The sequence below is a fragment of the Terrapene carolina genome, unplaced genomic scaffold, assembly GCF_002925995.2.
Source record: "Terrapene carolina triunguis isolate 2854851 unplaced genomic scaffold, T_m_triunguis-2.0 Scaffold558, whole genome shotgun sequence".
In the NCBI taxonomy this organism is placed as follows: Eukaryota; Metazoa; Chordata; order Testudines; family Emydidae; genus Terrapene; species Terrapene triunguis.
This window is the reverse complement of record NW_020664909.1, coordinates 14,145,256-14,169,917: the sequence shown is the minus strand read 5'-3', so window position 1 is coordinate 14,169,917 and position 24,662 is coordinate 14,145,256. Positions and strand designations below refer to the sequence as shown.

Below are 24,662 nucleotides of genomic sequence, written 5' to 3'. Positions count from 1 at the left end.
GTGGCTGTTTAATTCTCTCTACCATTTCAAATGTAACCATTTAATTTAAAAAACCCTCGGCCGCTGGAAATCCTGTAATCGAATCCAAGCCTCTGTCAATCTAATTAGTTTTGAAATACTGTATCTCCAGCACTTGGAGACCTAAATAAGCAGCTTAACATTAAAACCCAGCTTCTTTCCCAAACACTTACTGCTTATTTTTTTTAAATTCCCAAACAGAAGTTCTCATTAAACAATAGTCAGCTGAAATTTTTATTCCATTCCCCTCTTGGGTCCCCCCCAACTCCCGGCATTTGCCTTAAGAGCATGTGTCAGGAAGCTGGAAGGCAGGTGAGGAGCTACGTGCATCGCCTCTGCCATTCTGTCCATCAGGCATTTTGAACCATGCTTCACTATTGCTAAAAAGAGGCTCATGTGTCTTCAAATCCCAGTGCAGACAAGGTTTAACCAGGTTATGTAACAGTTTATAATGCCCTGCTGTAGCCTAGCTCGGCAGGACTAGCAACCAATAAGACCGAGGCTATCACTTGCTTTTGTCAACTGTTTGGTAACATGATTAGGCCCTGTCTATGCTGGAATAGGGGTAACATCGCTATTTAAAAGAAAATCGGCTGCATCGTCCTGGGTGAGGCTGCTCTTCCTGTGGGGCATGACCTGGAACTGAATTGTGAAGGGCCATCTGCAGGATTGCACCCTATTGGTTGAGACCGCAGAACAGTCCCCATGCTCCATGGGGTCCAGCAGCAGTCCAGGCAGGGAAGAGAAGCAGGAGCTTTCTTTCTGCCCTCCCTGCTGCTGCTTTTGCTCCTCTCTTCTCTGACCATCCAGGGCAGCAGAAGTGTGCTTCAAAGGGCCATGGGGTTGGATTCATGGTTCCCTGGAGCAGAGAAGTCCCAGAGCTGAAGGATGTGCAGGCAGTAAGGGGAGAGGAACGGGAGAAGGCCCCCACACCACTAGGCCATGCTCCACAAGTCCCTCAACCCACAGTATGTCCAAAAATAACTGTGATCCAAATCCCGTAGTCCTTTAGGATACGTAGAGTAATGGGGCAGGTCCCCCTGCCCCCCCCAGACCCCAGCCATTTCATCAGTGGCAGATAAAAAGGTTGAGAGACTTGGTTAGTGGGACCGGGCACAGGGGTAGGAGACATGGGCTCTATTTTTGCCTCAGCCACATACAGTGTGGCCTTAGGCATGTCACTTAATCTCCCCATGCCTCTGTTTGCCCATATGTAAAACTGGCATAATGATACTTAACCTCCTTTCTGAAACAGTTTCTGATCCAGAGGTCAATAACGTAGGTGCCTGATGGTGCCATTATTCATCATGGGTCCAATCTGATTTGAACGGTGATTGACCTGATGCAAACTATTCCCTAAATAACTTACTCAAGGAATAACAGCAAAACTGTGAACGCATGATTCATTGACTAACATCTGAGTAGCTCTATTTATTCCCGCTATCACAGCTTGCAGTCTAGGTCCAAGGAGGTGACAGCATTCCCCCCCCCCCCCCCCCCCCCCCCCGACAACCCTAATTTTAAAGTTTAAAAACCGTGAGTTTTTAAGCTTGGGAATCAATAGCCTCCTTGCTGCACAAACCTAACTCTCGCACATGCCTCTCTGCTTTCAAAGCGACCCAGGGTGGTTCATCACTACACCTCCCTTCACTGAACCCTTCCTCTTATCCGAAACCAGGTCACAGCCCAGGGGGGCATTAGACAAGTGAGGCTCAGATAATAGTGGCTGCACTCAGCGCTCCCTGGGCAGCTGCTTCCTGCAGGAGGAATGGCGGTTTCATTTCCTTTGCTTGGTTCTCCCCCCCAAGTCAGGGCCAGCTGGCTTCCCTAAGGCTGGCTGGCCCAGTGGCATTTGCTGCACAAGCCTTTATCCACTGAAATCTGACTTGACTCCATTAAAACGGCAGGGAAGAGCTGAAGCGACTCCAGGCCAGCCGCTCCATTGAAGTTAATGGGGAGTTTGGGCCACGCAAGGGCTGGAGGAATCAGATATTTGTGCTCCAGCGTGAGCTTTCAGCACATGAATACATGCACGTGGGAGTGTAGCTGATCTGGCTGGCCTTCGGGCAGTCAGCCAGTCAGCTCGCTCTCTGTAATTAGGGGAACTAACCGGCAGGCTTTGAAGTCTGCGATCAGGGCTGAGAAAACCTGACAGCAGACTTCAAAGTCTGCTGCGCCAGCTCGCCTGATTATCTGAAGGCTGCTGGTGTCCCCCAAGACACGGAGATAAACGTGGTAGCGCTGCACTTTCCCCCTCTCCACATTGCTAGGACTTGAACTCAGGATTACTTTTCCTCTGCTCCCCTAGGTGTGTGAGAGCTGATTCCTCCCCGAGGAAACGTGGGTTCTGCTGAAACATTTCAGTGAAGGCCCAAAGGAGCTGGAACTCTTGGAGTGAACTCACCAATGATTTTTGCTGCAGGTGCTGAAAGCCAGACAGGCCGATTGCAATCGGAGCATGGAGCACTGGGCCTTATTGCGCTGTGACTGACTGATCTGACGCCCGCTACTGGGATAAATGTTGACTCAAACCCCACATTTTCAAACCTGGCTGCCTAAAATTGGGGTCCTGCTCTCTACTGCCAGCCTAGTCACCCGAAACCCCGAGCTTTGTCGTCCAGAGAGCTGGGCTTGTAACCACAGAAGGGGGCTTGTTAGCAGGCTCTGGGTGAGCAGCTCTGACACTGGGTGAGGAGCAGTTGCACTGCAGGGCTAAGCAACCAGGCTGCAGGGAGACAGCTGCTGGGCAATTGTATGTATACAGCACCCTGGCTCCGTGGAGGGATTGGGGTGCTGTACAGACACGCTGACATGGACTGTAATGAAAATACCCTGCTAGGAACCAAGGGTTCAGCACTGGAATATCAGGGGATCGCACGTCCACACCGAGAGGTACTGGCAGAGCTCTGCAGAGCTCACAGCTCCTGCATCCCTGGCTGTGTCTGACTCTACCCAGTCCTAAAGGGCCTCACTCCCTGGGGGAGGGATAGCTCAGTGGTTTGAGCATTGGCCTGCTAAACCGAGGGTTGAGAGTTCAATCCTTGAGGGGGCCATTTAGGGAACTGGGGTAAAAATCTGTCTGGGGATTGGTCCTGCTTTGAGCAGGGGGTTTGGACTAGATGACCTCCTGAGGTCCCTTCCAAACCTGATATTCTATGATTCTCATCACTGTAACAGGTACAATATACCCATGAGCAATGTCTTTGTGCATGGCCAGTGACACTCCATTCTAAACAGAAACCGATTCTCTCCCCCTCCCCTTGAAACCGGGTGTGTCAGACAGGCAGCATCCGCAGAAGCTGCTCAGATTTCACAAGGTCCATTAGCAGAGTCAAAGTGAGTCTAGCTGAAAGCCTGGAGCTGCAAACTCAGGCTCCTAAAGCCTCCAACCTGCTTCATAGTGATTTATAGCTCCTCTGAAATGAATATAATCTGCTAACTCGGGATCATGCATGGCTCAGCAGAGCTAGGGGAGGGGGCAGAACCTTTCACTTCCAGTTTAAATACAGCACTGTTTGGCAGTATCTGAAGAGATACCAAGTGATGGCTATTCCACAGCCAGGGTGCAGTGAGCTAGTGGTCTCTGCTCACTTGCTAGCAGACAGCTATTCATATCAATACAATTGCTGCCCTCCCATCCCTTTGTCGTCAGTCTCAGCAAAACACCCACAGACTGAACAGGTTACGTAGGCTGACCGGCTCTTCCCTGCAGAGGTGGTCCCTGGAGGTCAGATTGCAGGACAGTGTAGGTAACACCTGTACTGCTGCCGCCAATGCTCTGCCATTTGTATGGAGAGAGGCTGCTCCAGCACCTTTCACCGTTACTTACTACATTTACATGAACAGAAACCCTTATTATGCCAAGTCAAAAACTTTGTTTCTTAAAAGCAGGTGAGGCTAAGAAACGGGAACTTCTTAGACATGCCATTTTTGTGACAGATACATTTGTGCAGGTGCTGGATAAACCATTTCTACCTTACCTCTCCTGTCACACAGTGTGTCTGTCCCACCTTTGTCAGTCCCAGGGGTGCAAATGGTCCTAGAATGAGGAGTGATTTGAAAAGTACCTAGATAAATGATCCATCAGGACCAGCACTACAACATGGCGAGACCAATCTGACATTGACATAGCACCTTTCATCCAAAGGACCCCAAGCCCTACGCCTATTGTACATACCCAAGGGAAACGCCTTCCACTAAGGAAATGCAGCTACCATTCGAGTGGGAAGTGGTGACAGTTTAACAGCACGTGGCAGCACTACTCAACAGGACAGAGAGTGAATGCCATGGTCAGTGGAAGCAGCAGTGGTATTACAGAGGTAACCACATCCCTTCACATTGAAATTTGGCGAGAAAACCAGTTTAACAACAGACATCACACAACACCACACAGATCCTGAGCATGTGTGTGTTCTGTCCTGTGCAATATGGCACTAGTGACAGCACAGTACCTCCGACGCCCATTCTGGGGCACTGGCTTATTGGTTATTTAAGAGTCACAAGCTGAGCCTTAGTTCTTATCTGTTAAATGGGGCCAGTAATACTTCCTTTCCCCTACTCTTTGGCTGTTTAGACTTAGGCTCTTCAGGAAAGGAACCATCTTAGAAGAGGTATTATATATAGTGTCTAGCACAACAAGGCCACAGTTTCAGTTGGGGCATGTAATACCAGTCAATCAGAGCACTGCCTGTTGAGTAACCAGCCATAGCAGTAATTAGCCCAGAGGCTATTTCTTTAGCGGATGAAGTTGGCCCCTTCTGCTTTGGCTCTGTGCTACATGTTGGTTTGGAGCCGTTTCCTATCATTGGTGCTTAGTTTTACAACATGTTCTCTTTGGTCCTTGAGAACAGAAGGCCATAAAATGTTATTAGGGTGAGTGGCGGGATCCAGCCCGGCAAGGGGCAGGGTGGGACAACTGTACCCCCGTTTGGTTTCAAATCTGTGCCAAATTCTGGGGCTTGGCTCTAGCCATGTTTGTAAACACTTCCGAGTGCTGTACAGAGCCTTGCCCAAGCCGTGTTTACACTGGCCTTCTGGGGAGCTCTCCCACCATTGCACTACACGGAGCCCAGCTCTAGCAAGAGTAGCACCAAAGGCATCTAAAGCTGCCCAGAGCAGAGTTAGATGATACCCAGTGGTTAAAGACCCCCAGGCCTTGCCTATCGTAGTGCTCCTGCTGTTACTACCACTGGCAGAGCTCCACCAATGCTAATGCAAGTGTGGGAGATTTCCCAGAGGCTAGCGCTGACTGCCTCTCAGCAAGCTATTTGAAGACAGGTAATGTTGCACTCACGGGCAGATGGACATACTATATGTGCTTTCGGGGGGGGGGGGAAGAAAATTAGCAAGCGGGAGAACTGTAGACACAGGGCAGGAAGGTTAAGAGAAGCTAGGGGAAGAGAGATGGGGACGGAGCCCAGGATACAGGCGGGAGAGATGGCGGGGAAGGGGAAGTAGGACGTGAAAGGTAAGGTAAGAGGTAAGCAAAGAGAGAGGAGAGCACGTAGGAAGCATTTGGAGATAAAAGATGGAAAGAAAAATGGAAAAAATGTAGCTACACAAAATATTGTTAGTAGAATTTCATTTGCACTGCTATCCCCCATTTGGCTTGTTTGGCTGCAGTTCAAATACCATTTCCACTGATGGGAGAAAAAAAGAGTTAGGTATTTAGTATAGGTCTAGTAGAAGCGGCTATGCAGTGGGTCTGAGGCCACGCTCCCAAGCAAACGGGGAAAAAAGTGAAACCCAAGCACAGAGCAAAGAAAGAAAAATAGGAAGAAACTACTTCGAGTGAAGTCCCATTGGGAGTTTTACAATGCTTTTTAATCCAGTAAATCACTGCACCATGTTTGTGATCCAGTCTAAGACATGGTACAATTTAAAGCACACAAAATCCACCGTGAACAAAACAAAGCACAGTATTAGTTTGTTTTTGCAAAGTTTGCTTTGGAAGAGCCATGATGTGCTTCTTTTCTAGTCCTTGGACAGGGTGGGAGAAACACGTGAGCATTTATATTTCCAGCAATGCAAGGGGAGCTGCCTAAATCACAGGGGGAAATACTTCATTTCTATACCCCCAAAGGGAATTAGATGCCCAAATTCCATTGAATTCCAATGGGATTTGGACATCTAACACCCATAACCCATAATCAACTGACTATACCCTAATCCAGTCCTCCATAAACGACAGAGCTAAAAAACTGCCTTCTCCCAGCTATAGGGTTGCCCAAAGCACAACCCAAGCACTACCATGTTCTGTGTATTTACCTTTTAAGCCATGGCTTGAGTATCAATTTCATCTTCAGATTAAAAGATGCCGCTCAACTCCAGTGTCACTGACGGCTCTTGCCAGAGTACTAGTTGTACTATGGCAGGTTACCTGAGACACTGTGGGCTCAACCCCACAGCTCACATGAAGGAAGTAAACGCTCTTTAAGTCAATGGGAGCCGCCTCTACAAAATAATTGCAAGGTCAGGCCTCAATGCACAATGAATCAAAGCTAGAAATAGAGGTGAAATCACTGAATCCATCTCTCCCATTCCCTTGCTTCAGCTAGATCAGGACCTATTCCATACTGTGCATCATTCATCAGTGCGATAAATTATGCTTACAACTGGTCTAGGGTATGGAATTTCACCTTGTCTGAACACAGCTGCCAACAATGGAGTGAGAGAACAATGCTGAGCATGTTTTAATGGTCAGCATAGACCAAGACAAACAGTGTCTAGCATCATGTCAGCTACCCGCGATTGAACCTTGTGGTGTAGCGAAAACAGCTTCCTGCTCTGCTACGATGATAGTGATTTGGGTGTTTTAACTCTGAGGTTGCAGAAGCAGCTCTGCATTCAGGTGTTGTCAAGAAATTGTCTTTGAGGTTGCTTGTGTCACACTAGGCAGCTTAATGCCTATACAGAAACTACCTGGAGGGTCTCTTCAGTTAGTAGATATTTTGGTCTACACTAAGTTTGTTCAGCATCCTGACAACCAACACTATTCACAACCATGTTCAGACAGTACAATGGTGTAGTGGAGAACTGGTTTTAAAGAGCAGGAGAATGGATAACAATACTAGCACTTCTCTCCTGGTTCTACAAGTGGCAGCAATCTCATGAAGTAATGCTGGTGCAAGACAACCTCCCGGGGAAAACACAAGCCTAGCAGGCACACTGCCAGCACAGCAGCGGCACAGGACAAAGCTGCTGGGCCACCATCCTAATCCCAGGGATCTTACTTATTTGTGTTATGGTAGCACCTAAGGATCCCAATCAGGCATAGCGGCCTCATTGCACTCAGACACTACCAACACTTATTTGAAAAGAGTCCCTGCCCCAAAGATCTCATAACTTGGAATCTGGGAAATCATGAAAACTCCATACTGATTGTCATGATCTTTTCTTTCAGTCATGGCTGCCAGACCTGAGCTGGGGAGGGAAAGAAACCAAGGCATACACTGCGGTGGGAGTTGCCACGCAAGCCACCACTCAGCAGCGCTACGTGCCACTGTGAGGTGGCTTTGGTATTGCTATCAAGCAGGATAGCATGAGTGACCTGAAAGACTGACCTTGTCAAAGAACGAGTACAGGCGTTCCCAGTGGCTTCTGCACCAGCAGACTTAAATACCTACAGAAGGACAAATTACCACCCTTACTGTAGCAGAGCAGGGAGGTGCATTCTTTACACTACTGTAGGAGCTGGTGATGTTACCAGCTGTGACAAGAGAAAAAAAATCCCAGACTGGGGGCACATCTTCACTGGCAGTGCTTTAATGTGGCTTGTGTAGTCGCAACCCAGCGTTGGGAGAGAGCATTCCCAGCGCTGTAAAAAAAAAAAAACAAACCCCCACCTCCAGGGGGGGGACGGCTCCCAGCGCTGGTGCATTGTCTACACTGGCACGTTACAGCGTTGAAAATTGCAGCGCTTAGGGGAGTGTTTTTTCACACCCCTGAGTGAGAAAGTTGTAGCACTGTAAAGTGCCAGTGTAGACAAGCCCTCAGACACCAGCGGATAGAGTAGGAGAAACAAACAGATTTTCAGCTCCAGTACCACTGACTTTCCTGATTGCTGTTTGGAAGAGTCAGGAGAGCCAGCCAATAGGCCTGAGGCACTGGTTTTAGAGGATACCATAGGCATTAACTCATGGCCTTGCACAACCAACAGTCTGGTTCAGGGTGGACAGGAGGAGAAAGTTGCTGCTCTCAAGAGGGCCTGTTTTATAGTGGGCGGAGCACGGAACCAAAGTTGAGACCTAGCTCGGACGATAATACACCATATAACCTTAGGCCAGTCATTTAAACTGTCCATAAAACAGGGAGAATACCTACTAAATTGGGGATGGGGGGAGAGGGAGGAGAAAAGAGGGCTGCGAGGCTCAAATCTGATGTCTGTTTGAGGGGAGCTGTGAGTGCAAAGTAGATGGGAAGAGCTGCCTGCAGTGTGAACATTCTGACCACAGAACGGTTACCAAAAGACTCGCTCTTTATTTTGAACATAAAAAGAAACAATACAGAGCATCATTAGAACCGTTCAATTCCGGCATTCCAGAATTGTGCCGAACACCTTATTCCGTACCTTCCACCAATTCCTGTCTATTTCATTAAGTGATTTTCAAGCAATGCCTGGTTCAGAGTCCAAGTAGAGAGGAATTTCCCAGCTGTAACTGAGTAGGAAACATGTGGCAAAGTGAACAGAGTAAGATCGACAGGAGCCCTTAGCATACTTGGCTATTGGTTTCAATCCCAGGAGTTGCAGCTCAGATGGTACTGAACCCTTGCATTGCACCTCATGCAGCTTAATCCTTCATCTCCTCTGATACCAACAACTCCTAACACACACAAGTGGTCACAGGGAGTTAAAAAAAAAAAAAAAAATCATGGGAAAGAAAGTGACTAAGACACACAGTTTTTCTAGTTAGAGACGAGATTCCCATTGTATAAAAAGAGAGGATAATACAAAATTGGCACACTTGGAAGACCTGCTGGGGAACTACTGCCCCAAGGATTTCAGCCTTCAAAAATACAGCAATGACAGGGAGTAAGGGGGATGGAGCACCACCTCCCAAAGGGCTAGCAGCTGTGCGATCTAGTGGCCAACTCCTTTCACTTGGAACGGGAAGGAGATGTGTTATGCTCTGACGGAAGAAGAGGTTACTCACCCTGTGCAGTAACTGTGGTTCTTCGAGATTTGTGCCCTTATGGGTGCTCCACCTAGGTTCGCGTGTGCCCCAGAGACCCTTAGAGATTTTCAGGAGCAGTGTCCGTTCAGCCCTTGCATGCACCGTGGTTATCCTTGTGCCCTGCGCCGAAGCTGTAGCAGGCTACATGGGTGAACTGCCTCCTCAGTACCTTCTGCACCACTGAGTCTCAGAGGAAACAAACAAAGGGGAAGGAGGCTGGGTAGTGGAGCGTCCACAGGGACACACATCTTGAAGACCCACACACTTACTACACAGGGTGAGTAACCTCTTCTTCTTCGAGTAGTGTCTGTATGGGCACTCCACTCTTGGTGACTCCAGAGCAGTATCCCCCCCGGGAGGAGGGAGCTTAGGATTGGAGACCATCACAGAAGAGAGAACTGCATTGCCAACAGCCACATCTGTGCCTAGAAAAGCTATGTATCGAAGACCACGTGACAGCTCTGCAGATTTCTGGAAAGGGAACATTGTTAAGGAGAGCCATAGATGTAGATTGTGATCTAGTTGAGCGCACCAAAACGCTGATGGTGGTGGAACGTCAAAAGCCTGGTAGTAAGCTATAAAACACCCGGAAATCCATTTAGAGCGGGTCTCTGGGTAGAAATGGCAGAACTCGGTTTCAGTTGCAGACAGGTCAAAAACAGTCTATTGGATTTACAAAATGGCTTAGTTCTGTCCAGATGAAATGATAATGCCCTCCTGACATCTAGAGCATGGAGAGCAGTCCCGAGGTTGGAAGTATGTGGCTTCGGAAAGAAAACTGGTAGGTATATGCTCTGATTCAGGTGAAATTCATGTTACTTTAGGAGAAACCTGAGAGGTGGCTGTCAGGGCACCTTATCCTTGTGGCATGTTGTGAAAGGAGGGTCAGCTATTAAGGCCCCGATCTCTCGGACTCTGCAGGCCGAGGTAATAGTAGCTACTAGGAAGGCTGTTTTCCTCAATAAAGTCAGTAAGGAGCAGGTCACCATTGGTTCAAAAGGGAGTTTTGTGAGGCTTTTGGGAACTAGGTTCGGGTCCTACACAAGACCTGTGGGAAGAGGGTCCCCCCAGGCCTTTCATGAATCTTGTGGGTGTGGGGTGAGCAAACAGAAAAGTCTTTGATCTAAGACTGGACTCCACCCTCAATAATAATTTTTTTTTAAATTTTAAACAAATACTAATCTAACTACTACTAACAAACTAAACTAGCTAACTAGAGAGAAACTCCGTAACTGCCGAGGTAGGCAAGAGGCGGACATGCTAACTCCATTGTGCCGACGCAACTGAGAAGTAACTGAGGGGGCAGTTTGCCTGCGTAGCCTGATATAGCCTCAGCGCGGGGCATAGGGATACCAATGGCGCAAGTGCGGGTTAAAGAGACATTGCTAATGAAAGTCTCTGATCAAGGGCATGTGGGGTGCACACGCACCCAGAGGGACACTAATAGAAAAATAAGGTTGACGTTAGCTAAGGACAAGGGGACTCTTCACTAATGGACAAGGAGCCCCCCCAGCCAAAATAACCCCAAGTTTCTTTCTGCAGGGAGAAAATGCCAGCATGAAGTGTGCGCTTAGGAGGAGCTGCCATTCCCTGCTTGTTCGTTCCATATTACTGCATTACAAGCCTGATTCCGTTTCCCCCAAATGTAACTGACAGCAACAGAGATGAGGGTTAAACCTGCAAGGAGAGTGAGTGACTTCTGCTTTGGATAACTAATCCCCCCTTCTCCCCATGCTAGGAACATTTTAAAAAGAACAGCAATGATGTGAGGAAAGCAAATATTAAAGCAGGAAAGGTAAGAGTTGTTTAGTTGTGTGTGGGAAAGAGGACATCAATGCAAACTCAGTGCCCCACAAGACCAGCAAGTGAATGCCTCAGTGGTAAGGCAGCGTAGGAGAGGACAACAAACATTCTGTGCTGGTTCTGGAAGAGGAGGACATCTTGCTCTAGCAAATCACCTCCTGTGCTTTCCTCTTTTGGAGAATATAGATGCAAGTTCTTACACTAACATGGGGAACTCATTTGTGCCATGATGGCTATGTGTTCCTCCCCCGCCAGCTTCTTGCTATGTCTGCCTGCAGATTCAGGAAGGGCACTGAAATATGAGGCTCGGCTGCAGGAAAAGCTAGCAATAGGGAAAGCTGCTGAGAAGATTCAGGTCAAGATTTTCCAGCTGTGACTAGTGATTTTGAGTGCCTCCATTTCTGGATGACCACATGAGACACCTTAAAGGGGCTAAATTACAAAAGATTGTGCTGAGCACTCATTCGGAAAAGTCAGGCTGCTTTTGAAATGCACGCATCCAAAATAGACACATGAAAAATCTTAGCCTAAGTCCCTTTTAGGGAAAAAGTCTTGTGCCAGTACTGGAAAAAATCAGGACAAAAAGTAACTGAACATGAGCATCTCAAATAAATGGAGTTTGCAGTGGTTACAATACAACGGAGTTAAAAACTTCACTAGCTCAGTTGTGAAATGAAGTCATGTTAATAACAAGGAGGTTAGAGCCAGCAGGACCCCTGGAGGGTACGCGCGAATGGACTACTAGTCATAGAGAAGACCTAGAATATAATGAAAGCCTAGATGGTTAACAATACAGCGGGGCCTCTAGCTTTTGCAGATGGTCTCATCAATCATTGGTTCTTTATTCCTAAAGCATAATGGAGAAGGATGGAGCATTGACGGTAACTCAATTTCCCATCTTTGTTGATTTTAGCCAAACCCTGGATGCGATATCAGTGTACTTCTTTTGTACACGTCTGACTTTTATTGCTTAAAAACACCAGCTGTGCTAGAAGACAGAGCTGCCCGGATAACTGAGAGCAGCTCCTTAGGAGCTATGCCAGGGGAGTGTGAAAGGCCAGAGCTGGGTTTTCATACTATAGCACCTATGAATATGCCTCAAACCCCCTGGAGTGATCTGCCCATGTAGTGCCCAGCAATGGAGAGGACCCATTGAAAAGACAGGGATCACTGCAGGTATACAGAGACGGAGACCTGTTTAACACCTGCCCCCCCCCCCCCTTAGATGGCCTGATTTTGCACCCACACAGAGTCACAATGTGGCTGCTGTCGATCATGGACATTGCTAGTGGACACTCTAATCTGCTGCCAAATTAGAGATTGCAGAGATTTGTATTCGGTGACTGCAAGGAAACAAAATGGATATGAGCCTACTCTGAGTATAGGTAACAGCTGGTTCCCACATCATTTCCAGCCAATGGCCGGTTTACCATATATCTGAAAAGATCTGGTGGTCTCCATCCTCTTCCTAAAAGGACAGGTGTTCCTCTGATGAACACATCACCACCGCCATGACTGGTAAGTGGTGCCTTGCTGGCGGTCTCAGCAGAGAGGCCAGGGAGACTGAACTCTCCACTCAGGGAGAGCAGTGCTCCCTGTGGGTCAGGATAGAGGCACGGTGGGAAGGAAGGCCTGCACTATGAAGTACTTGGTCTGAGCATTCAGCCTCTAGGGTTGCCAAGCTAGCACTTGTCACCAGAACAAAGACCAACTTTTAAAAAAATATTTAAGAAAATGGTTTAAAAAAATTGTCTCAAACAGACACGTCCATACACGCTGTATTCTGTAGTGAACTGCAAACCCCTGAAAATAGGGGAAGAGAGGGCACCCTGACAAGCATAAACCCACCCTTGACCATTGCATCTTCACCAAACAAGTACCAAACTAGAGCACCCCGTACGGCTGTTTCCTTCCCAGCACTGGAGACAGGAACGAAACCCTGGGCGGGGGGGGGGGGGGGGGGGGGAAGAGAGAGAACAGGTCAGGTAATTTGATAAAAGGCAAAATATTTCTCCCAAGACCCGCCCACCACAATAACCCCCCCCTCCCAACAATGTTAACACACAAAGAGCGTTCCTAAAAAACAAGACAAAAGGATTTAACAGTGAATCTTGTCTGAAGGCTGCTGAACAGTTTGCGTGTCAGAAGAAAATATCCCCACAGTAAGTGTCCCTGGAAGAAGAGCTCTGTGCTGGTACACATGGCCTGTGCTCTCAGTACTTAGCATGTGGAGAGGAGAAGCTCTAGGTCCTGGCTTAGATCAGAGAGAAAGATACTGTCCATTGGGCATTTGTGTGTCACACACCTCAGTCTCAGGCCAACTGCCCAAATCTCTCCCAAAACGTGCAGAGTCTCATTCTCACACTCAGTCCATCTCCATAGACATTAGCCGGCGTCGCTCCCGTCTGGTTTCTTGTACTTCCTTCTTGCAACACCAGCGGGAACTGCAGTAGCCAATGAGGCAGGATAAGAGTCCGATGATGGTGGCTAGACCAATGCCTATCAACAGTGGATATTTCAAAGCGTTCAGCACTAGGAAGGGTGGAGGGAAAAAAAAAAAAAGGCAAAAGAAAAGTTAATACAGTGTAAGGAGAAATGCCAAACACATGCGCTCTGTCTAAGAAAGGGAAAATACACATCAGCCAGGGACAGATGAAACCGTTTGGAAAGAAATTCTAGTTCCCCCTTCCCATTTTGAAGGTTCTGAAAAAATTCAGCTCTCACTCCCCCAGCCCCCGCCCCTGTTTTGCTTCCATAATTCTCAAGCCCATATAGAAACAAGGAGGACAGGATGCAAAATCTCATAAGAGAATGTCTCATTGTGAGATTCCCAGCTCCAATCTGACAGACTCCAAAGGTTAAGCTAGTCCTGAGGAACATCCGTATTTTGGGTGCTTAACCAAACCAGATTCATCCACCAACAATTTAAACAAAGCCGGATGGAAACCCATTCCTTTTACAACACAGCTTCCAAGTGATGCGTCAAGGGTTCTGACTTTTTGAAGGACTGTAGAAGTAGATTTAGAGCTCGTTCGGAAGCAAATTCATTCTAGCCACCTAGCAGTTTCCAGTCAAGTCCATATTTAGGTGCCCAAAGAAGTTGCCTGCTTTTCAGAAGTGCTGAGCACCCTGCATTTAAGTGAAATGGAGGGTCTGGAATGAGGACCCGTTCAGGGGATTAGGTAAATCAACCCAAGAGGCACACTGCTCCAGGAGGCTCATGCAGAGTCTGACTCAACTGCAGCGCTCTCTATGGCTGGTATTGACAAGCTATATTAATTGTTGGATTAAGGACGGGAGTGGAGCATTAGAAAAGGACATTTTGTCCCTGAGGTAACTCACTATCTGCACAGAGAGCAGAACAAAGGGTACGTCTACACTTACCGGAGGGTCCGGCGGCAGGCAATCGATGTTCTGGGATCGATTTATCGCGTCTGGTTTAGGGTACGTCTACACTTACCGGAGGGTCCGGCGGCAGGCAATCGATGTTCTGGGATCGATCCCAGAAGTGCTCGCCGTCGACGCCGGTACTCCAGCTCGGCGAGAGGAGTACGCGGCATCGACGGGGGAGCCTTCCTGCCGCGTCTGGACCCGCGGTAAGTTCGGACTAAGGTACTTCGAATTCAGCTACATTATTAACATAGCTGAATTTGCGTACCTTAGTCCGAAGTGGGAGGGTAGTGTGGACCAGGCCAAAGACTTCTGCTTCATTTCATCTTCTTTGGGGCTCTCAGTGAGGCCATTCCTTGAATTTCTGGGAAGTACTATGGTAAGTGCTTTGCCTGAAATGCCTCCTAGATGATCACTAATCACAGTTTAACTATCTGCTGGATGTATGCACCTAATGTTAAGTACATGCAGCAGTTAACAAAATTAGTTTCTCATACTTCAGGAGATTCAAGGGTTGTGTGTAACTTACAGAAAGGGCTGAAACGTAGGTCAAGAACCATGAGCACAGGCAGCAGTGTATCTTGTGTTGACAACTGGGGATTAGGAGTCAGACTCCTGGGTTCTGCTATTTATTTTCATACTAATTGCATGACAATTCACCGTGCCTCAGGTCCCCTACCTGAGAAATGCAGCTAAGGCCTGGTCTACACTACAAAGTTAAGGCAACTTACATCAACCTTTGTTGACAGAGATGCCACCTCTCCTAATGGCGATGCACCATGGTCTACATACTGTGGTCAGTGCGAGCGCAGACACTGTGTGACCTGAATCAACCCTAACAATCCTCCAGTAGCTGTCCCACAATGCCAGACAGTGATTGCTCTGGTCACAGTTGTGAACTCCACTGCCCAGACGCTGGAAGCCACCCACTTCCCTTTAAAACCCACACATCCTTGTGGAATGCCTTTTCCTGATTGTTTAGCTTGACAAGTACACCCAGCAGCTCTCCACTGTTGTGTGCAACTGCCCAACCAACCATGCCAGCTATGCGCTATAGACATGCTCCTGCCTGGAGGAGACAGGAGGTATTGGATCTCCTGGGCCTCTGGGGAGAAGAGGCTGTGCAGACACAGCTATGGACCAGTCGTAGAAACATGGACATATATGAAAAGATTGCACAGGGGATGCAGGCGAAGGGGTATGACAGGGATCAGCAGCAGTGCCGCATGAAAACGAAGGAACTGTGGTAGGCATATCATGAGGCCAGGGAGGCCAACCGTCTATCTAGTGCTGAGCCGCAGACCTGCCACTTTTACAATGAGCTGCAGGCCATACTTGGACCCTGCAGATCACCATGGATGCCCAGACAGAGACCCTTGCCTAGAACAATGAGGAGGAGGGAGATGCAGCAGGAGGTCCAGCTATGCCACGAGCCGGGAACTTGGAGACTCCACTACCATCTAGCCAGTCCCGCCAGCGAAGCACAAATGAGCCCGATCCAGTAGAAGAAACCTCAGGGTAAATGTGGGCATGCATTCTCCCTTCACATGTTTAGATGTGGAGATGGCACCTGGCTCAATCAGAAGTTAGCAGGACTCAGGTATCTACGCTTCACTGTTTTACTCAACAAGAAGAGGTAAAGGTACCACACACAGAGGTAGTGTTCTCTGCTTTTCAGTCTCCTGTAGAGTTAGACAGTGGGGGGCATGCATGACATGGAGCACTTTGTTTATGAACACAGGGATGTCCCTTGTATCCTCCTGGGAGATCTCGATGAAACTTCCATGGATCAATCCTCTCCCGAAGGTTTTTAGGGATCGCTGCCTTATTTCTGCCTCCATGGTAGGACGCTTTCCCCACGTCACTCCATGATGACTTTGGCAGGCACCATTGCAGTAAACAGGCTAATGGCATATGGGCCCAGATGGCTTCAGGATGCCAGTATCCGCAGTGTTCTCTGGGCCTTTGTGACCCTCAAGAGCAAGATATCAGCTAAAATCATTGCTGCCCGTGGTAAATAGTGCCAGTACTCAGTGCCATTGCCCTGTACTCATGCCCATGGAAATAAGTGCTGAAATTTTATTGTTTTACACAACCGAACAATTCCCTCCTGATTCACCACCTTTCCCCTAATGGCCATAGTGACTGTGGCTGCTGCTGGAGAGTGGTGCTGTGCAGAGGCACTCGAGAAGGTCAATAAGCAGGTCTTGTTTAAAACCTGTAGGGGAATAAGGGAAGGGAATTCTGAGATCTTCTGCTTTCTGTTTTGACTGTAAGTATGAAACATCTGTCTGTTTTATCTGCAGCTGCTGCCACTGCGGCCTTGAGGGGTGCCCCCTCTACACCTATTCCCGGATGAGGAAGAGAAAGAAGAGGACTAAGGAGGACATGTTCACCGAGATAATGAAAGTCAGTGGTGCATCAGACGGTGAACAGAGAGCCAGGAGGGTGAGCATAGCAGACAGCCTGGAGAAGGAAGGAACGGGCAGGAAAAAGACACAGGAGTACCAGCAGGAAAAGGAGAGGAAGATGCACCAGGACATAATGCAGTTTCTCAGGCAGCAAACAAATGCTGCAGACTCTTGTTGACCTACAGCTCCAACAGTCACGGGCTCACCTCCCCTTACAGCCAATGGAGACTTCCACTTCAGCAGCTCCCTACATTCCATCTTGCATCAGGGGCCGCATCCCTATCCCCCCACACCAAGGGACAGTAAGGAAAACCACAGCTTAACATACACTGACCTGTGAGAGCCAGCGTTGGTGCATGTTGGGCAGAAATGGACTGGCATGGACATGAATGTTTTCCACAATTCTAATTTTAAAGTTCTGTTCTGTTAGTGCAAAATTGTAATTGTAAATTATCTTGGTTTTTCTTTGCACATTAATATTTGGCACTGGTTTGGGTATGCAATACATTTTTATTTTTTGGACATAAATTTATCATTATTACTACATTCTGCAGTATGTCTGTGCTTTGAGTGCCACTAGATTACTCATAAGAGATCAGAGCCACAGCATTCATAGGTTGAGTGAAAAACCCAGTGTAATAATTATACATGTACAGTGAGCACCACACAATTCATTGGTTTGTTAAAAGATGAACATAAATGTCCACCAAGCACTACACAATTCAGGTAGAGCACAACCTACTACACCACCCTGCTGTGGCTGATGTTTAAAATGCTCTTTCAAGGCATCCCTCAGCTGCACAGCTCCACACTGAGCTCTTCTAATGGTGCTTGTGTCTGGCTGTTCAAAGTCAGCCAACAGCTGCTCCACCTCCATCCTACATCCCAGCAGCAACTTTTCCTTCTTTGCCTCGTAGATATTATGCGAGACACAGCAGGAAGCTATAACCATTGAGATGTTTTTCTCACAGAGATCTAATCTAGTGAGTAAACACTGCCGACATCCCTTCCATCTGCCAAAAGCACATTCAGCTGTCATTCTGCACCTGCTGAGCCAGTAATTGAATCTTTCCTTGGAGCTATCAAAGTGGACAGTGTATGGCTTCATAAGCCAGGGGAGCACAGGATAGGCGGGGTCCCCCAAGATCACTATTGGCATTTCAGCATTGCCAAATAGTAATCCACCTGTCTGGAAAAAGTGTCCCTGCTGCAGATTTCTGAACACCCTGTGTTCTTAAAGATGGAAGCACCGTGTATGTTCCCTGACCAGCCCACATTGATCTCAGGGAAGCATTTCCGGTGATCCACCAATGCTTGCATAACCATAGAAAAGTAGCCAAGAAGGGCTGGGGCCAAAATAGGGATATGCGTACCACAGTTCTGGAAACCCACAGCTGAAAATCCATCCATGTTGTCCTGCACATTTCCCAGAGTCACAGTCCTGGGTATCAGGATACAGTTAATGGTCCTACACACTTGCCTGAAAGCAGCCCCCCACTGTGGATTTTCCAATTCCAAAATTATTTTCCACTAACTGACAGCAACCTGGCATTGCAAGTTTCCACAGTGCTATCACCACTCACTTCTCAACCGTCAATGCAGCTCTCATTCTGGTGTCCCTGCATTGGATTGCGGGTCCAAGCTCGGAACGTAGCCTTTCCCACCCAAAAGTTCTGCAGCCATCACTCATCATCCCAAACCTTCGTTACAATGTGATCCCACTTTCAGCTTTCAGCTCGGCTTTCAGGCCCAGAAGCGGCACTCCACTGTCTGCGGCTGCTCTGTGAATGCCACCAACAACCTTGAATTTTTATTTATTTATTTTTTTTGCTGTGTTCCCTAGTAATCTGTCCTTGAAGAAATCATCATGTCCCCCGTTGTTGTGGTACTTCCTGCAGCTCTGCAAATACTGGAGCATCATTCTCCTTGGGTTTGTAACGTTCATGACAATAGCACACAGCTGTGCAGGCTCCATACTTCTGTCGGAGATGGTGGACACTAACAAGTGTGGGTTTGTAGGGTTTTTTTAAAAAGGCACAAAAATGGTACAGGATAGAGATGGCATTATGGGATGAGAAAGTTGCCGGATGGGAACTTGACCCCTTGCTCCCCCTTCCCTGCGACTCGTGTGTGCACACTACAGCGCGTTGCAAAAATTTCCCAACGGGTATTGCGCCAGAGGGCAGCGCATGGCGCACTGGGATACCTACCCATGGTGCACCGCATTTTACATTGACACAAGCTCTCCTGGTGTGTACATGCAGCACCAACACAAGCAGTCATGTATGCACAAGCGATGTACTAACTGTGGTGGCTTTACACTGATAGAACTTGCATTTATCAAAGTTTGTAATATAGATATGGCTTAATACTTCCCTTGTGTGGTCAGCATCAGGGTTAGTTTACAACGTAAATCATGTTGAGAGTCTTGATTAAAAGATGCTATAGATGTGCAAAGTATCAGGCCACTCAATGGGTTGGGAAAGGGGAAAGCTTTGCTTCTGTAAGCACGATACATTGCTGGGCACATTGTATGATCAGGAATTAAAAGTTTAACATGCAATGGCAAATGCAAAGTTTAACTGCAGATAGAACTAGCACTTTTCATAGTTAGAGGCAGCTGCAGAGTACTTAAAAAGCTTTTCTAGTTCTAAGTCAATACACACTAGGCCCATAGCATTACATGTGTTTTTATCGCCAATATAGGGTAAAGTGTCATTACTGCTATTCCTGAGCCCCAGTGTCCTCACTGGCAGAATACAGCAGGTGTACAGACGGGCTATGAAGTACTCTGTGCAGTCAAAGGAGGAGGCTACAACGCAGGGGCCTCCAACATGGGAGGGTGGGGGTAGGATGGGGAATAGTTGGTACCTGAGGGCTCCAACAGGCATGTGGCAAGTACATTCCCCCGTCTCAACAAGGAAAGTCTCTAAAACCCTTACCATCCATTTTCACAGATACGAATATGGGCTTGGATTTGATCTCTGGTTGCCGCTGCCAGACACCTGTGGCTGATCGCATCCAAGGGGTTACTGTGCAGTAATGGTTGCCGAAATCCTGGTCCTCCGAGCCATGCACCCGCAGCCGGAACTCCATGGGGCTGATCCTCTCCAGGCTGACGTCGCTGCTCCAGTTCCTCCTAGCCTGGGTCACGATCCCTTTCCGATCCAAGGAAACTAGCAAGACAGGGGCTCTGTCCAGTGCAAAGGAATGCACAGCAAACCAGGAGACGTCGAAGGACATATCATCTGAATTTAAAGACAAACAGAATTTGGCAAGGACAGTGAGCTCTGAAGGATATTTACAGTGTCACAGTCAGCAAATGGGCACAGTCTGGTGTCTCTGAACATAAAGGAGCATTATAACCAAATGATTGAAAATACAGCATAGATTTTTTTTCTAGTACGTCCTGCTCTTTGACGACTCGGCTTTCCAGCACAAACAGGGTAAATCACATAAGGACTACAATGCAGGTGGTATCATGAACATATGAACTCTTAGGCAGTTAACCTCATTTCTGAATTGACCAGACACACAAGGAAGATTATGATTGCAGGAAACTAAGTAGGCTGGGATCAATATTTGGCATTAATCCTCGTAATTCTATCTAATTATGACAGAGTTTATGGGAGTCGTGGGCACTTGCTAAAGCAGAGGTAGCAGAAAGGGAAGAGTCAGGGCTAGGACACTTAGTGGGGTGGTTGGGGCTTTTTTTCAGGGATGGTAGCAAGGGATTTTTAGCACCTCGGAAGGGCTGTCAGCGGGACCATAGGAAGGGTAGTGAGAGGGTTACTGCAGGGGAACAGAACAGTCAGGCAGACGGAAAAGTCACACTGGGGTGCTCTAGCAGAGGGCAGCACATGAGTGTTTAGCAGCTAAAGAGGAATGGGATTAAGATGTTGTCAAAACACAAGTTTAGCAACTAGGGGAGAATGGGTAAATCGTACAGGTACTTGTGGGGAGGGTAAGTGTGCCATGAAGTTGGGCTGGGGTACAACGGTAGGAAGGCTATGGATAGTTGGGCGAGGGACAGGGTTACTTACTGGGGGCAGCAGCCGATCTTCTATTTTTGTCTTTTTCCTGCTATTTTAGACTGAAATCTCAAATTTAATTTCATAGGTGAGTCTTTGCTAAGCAATCCTAGAAGCTGGGTAAGACATTTGTAACTCCCACAGGGTTAAACTAAAGCACAAGGGCTGAGGAGCAGAATGCTAGAAGTTTGCTAGTGGGTAATAGTTTCCAAACAACGTCCTTGACCTTGTCTAGTCCCTCGTGCTTGCAGAGACGTCTCTCCTCTAAAAAGACAAGCTCCCAGCTGTAGTTAGTGTGCTCAACATAAAAAGGCAGGCCCCTGGGTACTACAGCGATGAGCATGCTAGAATTGCTCATAAAATAACCCACACAATGATATCACTAAATATTTGCCTTCACATCCTGCCCATGAAACAGCCCACCTTTCTGCCAAAGTTTTACTTTAGTTATGTCTCAGAAGGGACTATGCCTTGCACACATTGCCCTTGAAAGGAGATAATCTACCAAGTGTCTTTGTAGTGACTGCCACCTCTAACACCGGTTGACAGGTAGTCAGAGTCCATCAGTACAACCGTCCCTTTCCGTGCTCATACAAGATCATATTGATCCATTTAGCAGATCTGCACTTTTAACCCTATTAGGCTGGCAGCTGAGGATGCAGTTTAATCACTGCAACATCCTCTATGTTAATGCCCCAGTGCACCGCACAGCAGGTTAGAAAACCAGCATGGATGCTATTACATATGAGTAATAAACAGAAAGCTGCTAAAGAAAGAGAGCGTAAAAAACTATGACTTAACAGAAATTTGTCTAAAGCTCCTGCTAAAGATGGATCCCATCTGACAGCAATAATGAGATATTCTCATAATCAGTGTGTCGGGATGATAGGGGTGGGATGGACCATTCTCTACCTGACCTATCCACAATGTCAGGAAGATAAGCAGGAGGGGCCTAACACTATTTCCTTGATCACCAGAGTCAGGGACTTTATCCTGAGGTGTGCCAGCCTGGCCACATTGTAGTCAATGGGCTCTAGATAATACACAGCACACATATAATACTGTTCTTAACTAAATAATTAGTAGCCCACACTGTGTTGAGCTCTTCTTACCACACAAGTGCCTCAGATGTAGTAGTAGCTAGCATGGCTTTCAGTGTAATGAGGATGCAGCCTTAGACACAATTCTGCTGCTTCTATACATTATCTGCATCTCTTATTCCCCTACACATAAAGCACAGAGATGGGTCAAAATTGAAGCTCACGTCCTTATGAATTTTGGATACAGATCGGTGTTGGGCGGCAGAAGAGGGAGATACTGAATATGAATTAGTTGAAATCCCATATCCAAGCCAGCCTCTACAATTTTCGATCCACGTCAGATCTAAAACTGAAAAGAGTCCATGTTTTCCAGTTCTGAATAAGGTCCAACCAAAATATCACTAACATTTTGCAGGATATCAGCACCATCAGTCCTGATTTGAGCTTCAATCTCAATACCTAGCCCTACCCTACATTTGCAGGGGGTGTCTCCTCGGCTCATCTGTAGTTAGCAGGTGCCACATCTAGGTATGCACACAGAGTTGTAGCCATGATGGTTCCAGGAGATTAGAAAGACAAGGTGGGTGAGGTAATATCTTTTATTGGACCAAATTCTACTGCTGAGAGAGACAAGCGATCAAGCTTACACAGAGCTCTTCTTCATGTTTCAGGAGGGACCTGAAGAAAAGCTTTGTGTAAAATAAAAGATATTACCTCACCTACCTTGTCTTTCTAATAGCTACATATTGCATTTCAAATCCTGTTATTTATTCCCATACTGGAGGGGATAATTCTGTTTGTAATATGATTAATTGACCTGGAAGTACCCATAAGCAGGACTGAAATATGTAGCAGGAGCAGATAAACGCTATGGAATAAAATGTCCTATTTTCATGTACAATGTCTTCTGTAATGAAAAGAGGGAAAGACAGCAGATAGGGGCACACTATATAGCAACAGAGACACTGGCATCCCCAAATAGTCCATTCACCCAGTAAGTTCACTATCCTGACTGAAGCAATGGCCAATACCAGAAGATGCCACAGAACCCCCATAAAAGTACCTACTGTATTTTGCAGTTCTGGAGAAGGGAAACATTACCCAACCCCACCTGGGGATCAGTTAATGCCCTGAAGCACATTTGTTGACAGACAGTCCTTGTAGATCACCCCTACTTCCTGTAACTGCAGAGGCTACTTTTAGTTACTCAGGGGGACATCCTGGCCCACCTGAAATCAAGAGAAAAAATCTCCTGTTTCAATAGGGCCAGGATTTCACCCTCTGTCTTGCCTGCTCCTTTCACCACCAGTGTCCCTCACTCTGCACCTGGACCGACCACTTCTAGGGGAAGAGTTCCATCTCCATAGCCCAGTCAGTTCTTGACTTCTGCAGAGACTGCTTAAAAGGGGGCCTGTTAGTGCCGAATGTGGTAGCGGGCACCAGTCCACAAGAAGTCAGATTGAGAACCACGCACTCATTTAAAAAATCATTAAGACAGCCATTAGCCTTTTTGTCTCCACCAAGCTGGGTTGAGTTTGAAACTGTGACCCGAGGTAACAGGTCCACACATCCTGGCTACACCCAATCTCTGAAGATATACATTACCCATAAATTCCTCTTACTTCAACATACTGTACATCAGACAAGCTCGATCCAGTTATAGTAAGAACACTTAGACATTCTCCAGAATACATGACATCAAAGATGACACAGCTGTGACCCATTGTCTCCCCCAAATCCCCAGGCACACACGGTTACACTTGCAGAATAAAATTTTAACAAACAAGTCCTTTTAACGTCTCAGGCAAATTCATACCTTTGAAGAATTGTTTTCTGTTTAAAATTATACTGTTAATTTGAGGTTCTCTTTTTCCTTCATACAGAGATAATGAGTTGAAAGTTACAAGATCTTGCTGTCATTTTGAGAATGCCAGATCTATCTTTTGTAATTACACCATGGCATAATAGTATTATGCCAACATATCTTATTAATCAGTATACACAGAGCGCAATTAGTGACTCAGTACCGACACACTCAGAGAATCAGGGGGAGAGTTTGTCTGCCTGAAAGATTTCCTCGTTACTATATCCCTTGAAGGGGCCGTGTGCCAAAATCATTTGCTTTATTCCTGAGTTTTGTGTGATTTTTCACATTACAAAATATTGGGAAATTTAGCAACAGCAGGACATGAATTCGGTGCTCTCTAAAGATTAGTAGCAAATATGTCCAGCTGCTCCCAGGATCTGATCAATTAAACAGCGTATTTAAATATTTGGTTATACACTGGCATCCCCAAAAGAAAGAAAATCTTTCCTCCATCCCCATGTCAGTTGTTCATACTAAGTATCAATTTTAACCGGGGAACAAAAAAAGTCTCAATTTTTGGATCACTGGAACAGATCACTGTCACCACAAATTCACTGCCATTCTTCCCTGCCCCTACCATACAGTCTTATATTGGTCGATATCAGGCACCGGGAAAAGAGAGGCTAAATGCACCCTGGGATATTATGAGGGAGAAAAATTATATCCCAGTGACAAATCCAGGGGGCTGCTGATCCCTTTGGGTGATGAAACTCTCAGGTCCTCTCTACAGGCAGACTAATGTGGTGGTGTCCTGCTTTCTCCCTCCAGGCTGGCTAGAATCATCAACATGTAAGGCACATCGTTATGCATATTCCAATTTGACACACAGGACTAAGCTGTCTGGGTTTTAGCTACTTTCCTGGCCACTCAGTCCTCAGAATAGTGAATCCTATTCCCAGCCCAGCTACTATACACTTCCACTCGACAGA

General features: G+C 47.0%; 1 protein-coding gene across 1 annotated transcript in view; it reads right to left on the bottom strand.

Annotated features, from left to right (window-relative positions):
* Nucleotides 1-12,951: 12,951 nt before the first annotated feature.
* Nucleotides 12,952-24,662, bottom strand: part of PTGFRN (prostaglandin F2 receptor inhibitor) — a 92,592-nt gene continuing 80,881 nt past the window's right edge. Inside the window, exons 8-9 of the mRNA XM_024209462.2 lie at nt 19,738-20,043; nt 12,952-13,526 (exon numbers count right to left, since the gene is read on the bottom strand). Coding sequence (XP_024065230.1) covers nt 13,360-13,526; nt 19,738-20,043 — 473 coding nt within the window. The 3' untranslated portion in view covers nt 12,952-13,359. The remainder of the gene's footprint in view (nt 13,527-19,737; nt 20,044-24,662) is intronic.